General features: G+C 48.6%; 1 protein-coding gene and 6 non-coding genes across 7 annotated transcripts; 3 read left to right on the top strand and 4 right to left on the bottom strand.

Moving 5' to 3' along the window:
- Nucleotides 1-177: 177 nt before the first annotated feature.
- trnap-agg (transfer RNA proline (anticodon AGG)) lies at nt 178-249 on the bottom strand. The gene has a single exon. It is a non-coding gene; the product is annotated as a tRNA-Pro (tRNA).
- A 531-nt stretch (nt 250-780) lies between these two features.
- trnap-agg (transfer RNA proline (anticodon AGG)) lies at nt 781-852 on the bottom strand. Its single transcript has one exon. It is a non-coding gene; the product is annotated as a tRNA-Pro (tRNA).
- Nucleotides 853-1,551: 699 nt separating this feature from the next.
- Nucleotides 1,552-1,624, bottom strand: trnaa-agc (transfer RNA alanine (anticodon AGC)). Its single transcript has one exon. It is a non-coding gene; the product is annotated as a tRNA-Ala (tRNA).
- A 190-nt stretch (nt 1,625-1,814) lies between these two features.
- Nucleotides 1,815-1,886, top strand: trnaq-cug (transfer RNA glutamine (anticodon CUG)). The gene has a single exon. It is a non-coding gene; the product is annotated as a tRNA-Gln (tRNA).
- A 374-nt stretch (nt 1,887-2,260) lies between these two features.
- trnai-aau (transfer RNA isoleucine (anticodon AAU)) lies at nt 2,261-2,334 on the top strand. The gene has a single exon. It is a non-coding gene; the product is annotated as a tRNA-Ile (tRNA).
- Nucleotides 2,335-2,608: 274 nt separating this feature from the next.
- Nucleotides 2,609-2,681, bottom strand: trnaa-agc (transfer RNA alanine (anticodon AGC)). Its single transcript has one exon. It is a non-coding gene; the product is annotated as a tRNA-Ala (tRNA).
- Nucleotides 2,682-5,302: 2,621 nt separating this feature from the next.
- fam114a1 (family with sequence similarity 114 member A1) lies at nt 5,303-9,051 on the top strand. Its single transcript, XM_029259186.1, has 9 exons — nt 5,303-5,448; nt 5,640-5,792; nt 6,206-6,329; nt 6,627-6,712; nt 7,202-7,369; nt 7,719-7,858; nt 8,292-8,364; nt 8,647-8,700; nt 8,800-9,051. The coding sequence occupies exons 1-9, from the start codon at nt 5,341-5,343 to the stop codon at nt 8,905-8,907; spliced, it is 1,014 nt and encodes a 337-aa protein (XP_029115019.1). The 5' UTR covers nt 5,303-5,340; the 3' UTR covers nt 8,908-9,051.
- Nucleotides 9,052-9,054: the final 3 nt, after the last annotated feature.

Here is a 9,054-nt window from a genome sequence, read left to right as displayed (position 1 = left end):
CTATTACAAAGCTTCTGGATTTTTTTTCTACTGAGGGTGATTGTTGGGTACAAGATGTACGTCTTCCTACTTTTCCCTGTTGAAGTTTTGTGAGTTTTTTTACACTGATATCAATGTTCTTCCTTTTTTCTTACTGTGTTTTTAACACATTTTTAGAGGGCTGGAGACGCCAAAACTGGGCTCGTCCGGGATTTGAACCCGGGACCTCTCGCACCCTAAGCGAGAATCATACCCCTAGACCAACGAGCCCCACGCGGAAGCGAAGGGCACAGATGCAGCAGATAAACTGCCACGTTTTCCAACGTGAAACGCGCTGTTGTCATTTTCGCTTTTTCCAATTAAATCCAGAGCGCTGCTGCCACCTAATGGACATCATGTGTAACAGCAGCGTCTTGTACCGAGCGCTCGCATTCCGTTTCTCCTCGTCCTCCGTGTCGGTTACGTCCATCGTTGTGCAAATGCTTATATTATATTATGTTTAAAGCAGGGGTTCTTAACCCGGGCTCTATGTCTGGGCTTGACGAGGAAAATAATAATAATAATTAAAAAAAAACACACTATACTGGTATTGTGCTCTCTGTGAGTCTGCGGGAAAGACACCAATTTCCACAGCAATAAACCGAGGGCCATATTTTCTCCGATTTATGCACATTTTTCCAGCAGAGGGTCTATAGTTTTCATAAGATTTTAAAAGGCCTAGAAAAAGTATCAACACCTCTGCTTTAAATAATGCTTGCACTTTGAGTAAAGACCTTTCAAGCGTTTATGCATGAAAAAAGCGGGCTCGTCCGGGATTTGAACCCGGGACCTCTCGCACCCTAAGCGAGAATCATACCCCTAGACCAACGAGCCACTTTTTTCTAACGTCAATAAATGTCCTAAAAACCTGCCACGTGTTCAGTGGTCGTCTGACAAACTTGCCAAAATACAGTACCGTTGTACTACACCGCTATACTTTAGCGCTATACCGCCCTCTGGTGGCCAAGGAGACGTTGTCGTTGGGTAAATCATTGCACATCACTTAACACTAAGTCGCTTTGGAGAAAACCGTCAGATAAATAAATGTCATTAAACCATATATGGTATTATCGCGACAGCTCGACTTACGGTGTACAGTTTACAGCCCATGCCATGTCCTCTGAATTTATTGTCCTGTGTATCTACTCCTGTTCTCTTCTGTACATTGTCCTGCACTCGTCTCACACTCTGACTGTTGTGTATTTCGATTGTCAATATTCCCAATTACAAAGCAAATTCTCTAATTGTGAGTAGCTATTGCACTAAAGGGAACATTGTAAATCACACTTGGAATGAAGCATAAGCAAACTTAATAAATCATAAGTCAAGTGGGTTTTTATTCCTCTATCTAATATTATAGCTTACAGTTACACGAGATGTCGTTTCTCCGGTACCACGGTGCAACAGAACAGTAGGCAAGACTACATAGGTGCAAATCGCGGAAATCGTCTTGACCGAGTCCGACAGGAGGAGCGGGAAATCGAAGGTGGGTCGCGCCGAACCCTTCACTTACAGACTCTATAAAAAGAAGTATGGAGAATGCGGGCATCGATCCCGCTACCTCTCGCATGCTAAGCGAGCGCTCTACCATTTGAGCTAATTCCCCTTTCGATTGCAAAACTCCCACAGGAAGAAACTAAAAGTTGTCAAATAGACAAAAATGGAGGGAGAATTGTGTTTGTTTAGAAAGAGAAGCACTTTCACAGTTTCTGAGTAGAGTAACTGAAGTACTGGAGTAGAGTAAGTAGAGTAACTGCAGTAGGTGCGTGTTTGCGTGCACACAAATATCGGCTACGGGTTCCATGGTGTAATGGTCAGCACTCTGGACTCTGAATCCAGCGATCCGAGTTCAAATCTCGGTGGGACCTTTACTTTAGCCTCGATGGCGAACACTTATTACCTTCCCCAGCAATGACGACTCATTCTAAGTTCAGACTTCAGTTCCTCCCGGTTCTGAACTTTACACAAGCTCCTCGCTGTCGCTGAATCCACTGTCACCGCTCTGGACTCTGAATCGGAGCCGAGATGAAATCATTTTGGTGGAACCTCGCCGCCTGTCTTTGTCGTTTCCAAACAAAGTGTCTCTTCACCTGTAGCGAACGAGCCTCAGGTGTTTCCTGTGAAACATACAGCCGCCACCTGTTAGACGCGTCACGTGTTCTCAGGCAGGGAGTCACTGAACGTATTTCCGCAACGATGTGTTTTAAAAAGAAAAGCACACGGTAGAGCGTTTAGGCACTACGGCCGGTTAGCTCAGTTGGTTAGAGCGTGGTGCTAATAACGCCAAGGTCGCGGGTTCGATCCCCGTACGGGCCAAGGAAGTTTCGCTTTTTGCTCGGCGGCTCTTTCCACTTTCTTTGCCCTTTCAAAACGCTTCGGGCTGCTTTCTCAGTGCACGAGACGACGGTGCTGCAGCGGAGACCTCAGCTTCGCTCTATCCACGTGTTCAGCATGTGCGCTTTTCGACATCAGGCGCACCGACTTCCTTCACAAGTATGCGCGCGTGTCTGCATGAAACACACACACAGCACGCTTTAGACACGTGTCTGGAATGCACGCGTGAGAGTGGATGAGAGCTCTGTAAAAAGAGTGGAGAATGCGGGCATCGATCCCGCTACCTCTCGCATGCTAAGCGAGCGCTCTACCATTTGAGCTAATTCCCCGCACCCTGTAGGGAAACAGGGCGACCTGCATCCAGATGAATGGACTCAGCACTCTGAGCAATGAGGACACACATTGCGGACACAAAGTCATGGTACTCCGTCTGTGCTGTGAAGAGCAGACAGACTCCGTAGTAAAAACGTAATATTAACAATACAGGGGTCTACTTTTAATGCAGACTGGACTGCCATGGCCAGTGCATTCCCAGCAAATGCATATTCGGCTCAAACCAATGTACATGAAGCCCTCTTTCATCCCCCCCTCCACATAAACATCAGCTGTCCTTCGAGTTCCCCTGTAATAAAAAACTACAACTTCCAGGAGGACATTGCGGAGTTCCGGGGCAAGAGGGAGGGGGAGTTTGTGACGCCATCATCCCTGAGCGGGACCCGCGCGCGTTCGCTGATGACGAAAGCTGCCACAACACGGGCGCAGCCTGTCGACGTGGCGGAGCGACTGTGTGGAGGAGCGGCGTGCGGATCCGTTTCGCACCTCATATGAGCCTTTTCGTTCTCATACAGGTGCGCCTTCTGGTGCTTTATAACACTTGTCACACACGGCACTGTGCTTGTGGGGTACACGGCAGTGTCATTGTTCATTGGCTAATTTCTATAAAAACAATCATTGTTGTTCAGTGATGGGGGAAAGCGAATTTCAGTTGAATAAAACTGTTTTGGGCTCTAAATTAAATAGTTCGATAAAAAATATCACAGAAGTAGTGCGGAATTGTTTTATTTGGCATACTGGAACACTTGTTTCGTACATTTCTGTAACATGAATCATGATGATCATCATGAGTGTTAGCCATTTGACTCCTTTTGCTTTCTTAAAATGTCATTGTTTGCTTGCTGCTGCTCTTAATAATACTTTGCATTTATGGAATATCAGAGTTGCCTTTGGAATCACTGTACTTCAGCACATTAAGCTGGATAAAACAGGTGATTGTGTTTGCAGACCGCTCTGGAAGTGTTGCCCGTTACTGAAAGGATGATGTACTTTACATGGATTTCCGCTAGATGTCGCTGTTGGTCCGTGTATCAATACAGGCACTTGGGTTGTTGGGAAATATAAAAGTTTTATGTGGCGGAATATATATTTTTTGGCTTTCCATAATGTGGCAGTGGGCTGTGTCAACTGTCCTCGAGAGACATATTTGTATTTCTGTCGTTGCATTTGAAACATGGAAGAATTACACTTATGTTGTTGTTAGCATCGGTAATATGAGAAAATTGTGAAATTTGTTAATGTTGTCATTGCTGTCAGATATTATCAGAACGCATCATGGGCCCCATTTGTGTGCGTGTGTATAATACAATAATACAGGGTTAGGGGTTAGGGTTACCTAACCCTGATTCCTTTTTCTCAACCCTTTGGGAACTGTATCAGAACAACGCTGTGATCATCTGTAGTCCTCGCTCTGGTCCATTTAAGTGTCTGCCGGTTGCGCTATAAACGCAGCTTTGCTCACCGGTTGCCTTTCCCAGTAGCACGAAGTACCATGTCGCAGAGCGACGCCAAAGATGATGCCTCTCTGGAGATGGCACAGCCACCGTCACAAGCTCCTCCCCCTGGTGACCCCTCCTCTGTGAGCGACTTCCATGACCCGCCGCATCACCCCTTCCAGAGCCTCGCTGGACAGTGGGGAGACGGGCAGCAGAACCAGTTGCTCGCGTGGGTTAGCGACCCTGCCACAGGGGCAGTCGGAGGATGATGGTTGCATGTGGCGGCAGAGTGCCAGACCTAGTGAGTCTGGAGGCGGACGGCGCTGCAGACACTGCCGCAAGCCCAGATGGCTGTATGGAGGAGGTATGATCCTGCTGGGATGGGGTGGTTTTCTCGGGATGCGCTGTGGGTTGGGGTGATAGAGGGTGTTGAGCTCTGAGAGACTGACAGTAACTAACTGGAGCGGCTTTGTGTGGTGGGTGCTGAATGTAAGCTGTGTTGTTCTGATCCCTGCAGGGACTCTCTGGGTGAAAGGCCAAAGGCTGGGGGTCGTGGGGCTCTTGGGGGAAGTCACTCCTGACCAGCGCCACATCCACAGTGGGTGAGTCTCCGTTGCATGTTGGCGTCGACTGTGCCCATGGTGGGCAACAACCAAGCCCTGCTTCACAGTGGGTACCAGGGCACTGCCTGTGTTCTGTGGAGCCAGCAGGGGGAGCCATCTGGGTGACCAGTCCCTCATTGTGTGGGCATCTCTTCCCAGGGCATGGGCTCAGTACCAGAAGGAGAAGGCAGGGTCACCCTCCGCATCCACAAGACCTCGGTGTGTGAGGAGGCCCAGGAGGCCAAGGAGACACCGGAGCGGAAAACGGGTGAATTTGCCATTATATTCCTTTCTTCTGTTATTAACGCTGTCACCTTATTATCTCGTCCCGTTGAGCACTGTTCCGTCTTTACCTCGTTGCCGTTCCCGTCTCTGCAGAGTTGGCATCTCCTGTGGACCAGGGTTGTCTCTCCAGTGGCCCTCTCCCACGGGACCCCGAGGTTGTCCTGTCCACCATCACCAGCGCTGTCCAAAACACGGTTGCGTGACGGGCAAGCACGTCGGCACAGCTAGCGAAATGCGGTTCTGCTCCAGCACGTGCTCTCCCCAGAGGGTAAAACCCGCTTTTCCCGTGTTCCTTTTTCACAGGTGGAAATCTGTGAGAACCGGAGGCCTGGATGCGACTGGAATTCATTGGGAAGAAGACAATGACTGTTCTGGCAGAAAGCGATCCTGGGTTCAAGAAGACCAAGATCCTCATGCAGAGGACTGTGTCGTTGTCTCAGGTGCTTAACGTGAGAAAAAGTGCTCCGTGTGGTGAGCCGCTGGACCATCGAGTCGTAAACCCTAACTGCTGTTGTAGTTTCTCTTGAAGCCGCGTTTCCTGCTGGCAAAGCATAGCAGCTGAGATGGGGTCCTGTTTTTTGTGCTTCAGGCAACATTTCTTCCAACATCTCGCTGAACTCTCTCCCTGCAGATGCTGAAGGAAGCGAAGGAGAAGGAGCGGGAGAGACTCAGCAGCCATCCCATCAACGAGCCCACAGCTCACTACGGCATCCTCTTTGACGACTATCAGGGTCTGTCCCACCTGGAGGCCCTGGAGATCTTGTCCAACGAGAGTGAGGCCAAGGTTTGTTGTCCCTAGCAGGCAAGCTGCAAGGAGGCAATGCGGCCGCACCCGAGTTCACCTGAAGCCCAAGATTTCCGTGCTTCTCTCTGCCACCAGGGGCTCGTTTGCTTGTAGGCCTTCGAAAGGGAGCCATTAAATCAAATTGGTTCCAGGAATCCAGTTCAAGATTAAGCACAGCAGTAGTTCCCTTTCACTTTCTTGTACAGGTTGTACCATGATTTATATTTGATTTTACTCTATTACCTGACAAGAAAGTTTTAGCGGTTCTTTTTTTTGTCTTCGTATTACATGCGCTTTTTCATTATCGTTTGACCTCGCACACTGTGACCCCATGTCTGCTGTATTATGCATTTGCAAAGTTCAGGATAACATTCTTGGTTGATCTGTCATTTCAGTTTTTGTTACGTTTCCAGGTCCAGGAGGTCTTGTCGTCCTTAGAGGGGGAACCGCTGGAAGTCTTCAAGAAGGAACTTATTGCCATCAAAGACATCTTTGTGGAGAAGGACTTTGAGAAGGAAGAGGAGACAGAAGAGAACGGTGAACTATATTCACTCATTGAATATCCTGCCAGTTTTTGTAAGTTTAAGCCTTTTGTGTGACCTTTTGAAATACCGAAGAATCGATAATGACCATCTTGTCATGATCGAACGTGGATGGTGTGGTATGGATGCTCTTCGTAATCTGGGTGATTTTTGAGTTTGGTAATTATCTTGATTTTGTGTGTGTAGCTGGAGGCTCTCACAAAAACAAGAAGTTTAATGTTTCCTGCTGTTTGCATGTCCTGCCGCGTCCACACGCCCGCCATCATGCTCTTGTGTCCTGCCGCGTCCTCAGCCACTGATGGAGAGGAGTTTGTTAGCATTCTCACAGAACTGCTCTTTGAGCTGCACGTTGCTGCTACTCCAGACAAACTCAACAAGGTGTGTATCCCTGGACTCCTGTTCTCACTGCTGTCGCTCCCCAGCTTCGTTTTTATTTTACGTGGGTCTGGTTAGTAGTCGATGTTACTGCTTTTTTGGCAACGTTATAATTTGATTTATTTGGCATTTTTCTCCCGCAAAACTGGAATTGTTAGGTTTGTACGCTACTAGTGATTGACCCTCATGTACAGCAGGGGATCGAACCTCGGCCCTTCAAGTTCACGGCAGTGGCTGCAACCACAACACTATCTGCCTCTAGTCTTCTAGTATTATTTTTACAGCTAGACCAGTTGCTGATATGGAAGCTCACTATGATAGTTTCATAACTTTTTTAATGCTTTTACATGCGCTGTACTAGAAAATTGAGGCAGCATGTTTCGTGGAACATTTTTATAGAGCAACGCTTAATACAATTGTTAGCTGGCACTGGACACATAATGAGGCTATCTGATTTTGATGCTGATGATGCTAACGCTCCCTGCTTTTCAGGCTCGAGTGCGTGCTCATGACTGGGTGAGGGAGGTGGAGAATCCCAGTGCGGGCAGACCTGCAGAAGAGGAGCCAAAGGTGGAGACTGGTGATGAACTCGCTGCTCTCCCTTCCCCAGGACAAGAGGAGGAGACCAAAGGGGAGGAAACCAAAAGCCAGTCGGTGGAGGTAAGGAATCTGTGCTCTTTTAGATGCACAGATTGGCAGAAAGAACAAGTCAGGCTTTTGTGTTTCACATCAGAGCCAAGGTTTACAAGGTTATGAAACCACCGTTTTATGCCACAGTGGAAACGACTGATGAGCGGAAATCATTGGGGCTTTGTCTCGGACAGCATGCAGGACACAGGGGCTCCTGTACATGTCCAGAGACTCTGAATAATGGCACCTTTGATTATACTGTGGGACATGGAGGGAGGTGGGGGGAAGAGAGTTTGCCAAGCCTTGTTAAGGCACAGTTTGCGGCTGTACTGTAATGTCTGTGCTGCAGTGTATTACGAGGTGTAACTTGGTGCTGCAGGATGTGTACCTGTGCTCGGTGGGCAGTCTGGCTGAGGTGACGGCGCGGAGCATCGAGCAGCTGCACAAGGTAGCTGAGCTTATCCTGCATGGACAGGATGTGGAGAAGCCGGCGAAGGACCAGGCCCTTGTCCTTGTCAAGTGAGCGCTCTCTTGCTGTCCTCAAATTTGGCTTTGACTCACCTATATTGGACAAGAAGTAGCTGAGGCCTGGTAGTTGGAAATCTGAAGGCTGGAATCTGTTAAGGACTGACCGTGATGCTTATACATGATCTGATAAGCTGACATTGCGTAGAATGACATATCAAGAGTGTAGTGGTTTCTCTCAAACTAACGATATCACCACTAGAGGCTATTTTGTAGTCTTAGAGCTTCCCCCTTCAAAAGTGCACTTTTCATACTGTATCTCCAATTCCCCCACCCCATGCATTCTCTCTTATCAAGAGAGCCTTGTGCCTTTTCTTCCAGGATCAATAAAATGTCTTTCTAAGAGCGGATATATAAGGTTGGTTGTGTGTTTACTGGTGTGCCTGTGTTCTCTCACCTTTCACCTTTACATGATACCCGTTCTCAGGCTGACCAGTGCCATGTGCAAGGAGGTGGGCTGCCTCGCCAAGAAGTTCTCTGACACCCTGATCACCGTCGGGGTAAGAGAGAGATGTGGGTATGACCTCATTTTGCAGTCAGAGGCTGACAAACCCAGAGGGAACCGACAGGAGACCAGAACAGCCAGTTCGGTCTTAGTGATGCTGCTCCACCATCCTGTGGTTTGGAAGTTGTGTGTCTCTTGATCCAGGGATCCCCCCCCCCCCCGCCCTGCTAGACCCACTGTGTTCAGAAAGGCACTTAATTTCAAGGTTTTGATTTTAGGGACTCCAGAGACCTTTACAGTTTAATGGAGTTTTACTGTATTAACCCCCCCTATGCAGAGCCAAAGAAAAGCTGAGGAACTTAACCCCCTGGTGAACAGCATCATTCTTGAGGTGAGCTATTCTGCGAGCTGTTTTTCAGCACAGCAGGAGGGGTAAAGCTCTGTCTTGTCAAGGTGCTGGCTCCTCTGATCCACTCTCCGCTTCCTCCAGGGCTCCAACAGCACCACGTACATCGAGAACGCCTTCCAGCTGCTGCTTCCAGTGCTGCAGATCTCTCACATCCAGACCAGCAGGACCCAGAGGGACCCGGAGGCCTAGCTGGCGCTATGATGGACCCCCCCCCAAGCGAGATAACGCTTCTCCTGTGTGCGCGAGTGAGCCACTGTAGTGTAGCTGAAAACGCATAACACAGGACAACTGTGTCCCCCTGGCGCAACATGTCTCTGCCTATGTCTGTGTACATAA

Source organism: Scleropages formosus, chromosome 16 (assembly GCF_900964775.1).
Source record: "Scleropages formosus chromosome 16, fSclFor1.1, whole genome shotgun sequence".
Lineage (NCBI taxonomy): Eukaryota > Metazoa > Chordata > Actinopteri > Osteoglossiformes > Osteoglossidae > Scleropages > Scleropages formosus.
The sequence above is the reverse complement of the archived record's forward strand: the minus strand, read 5'-3'. Positions and strand labels throughout refer to the sequence as shown.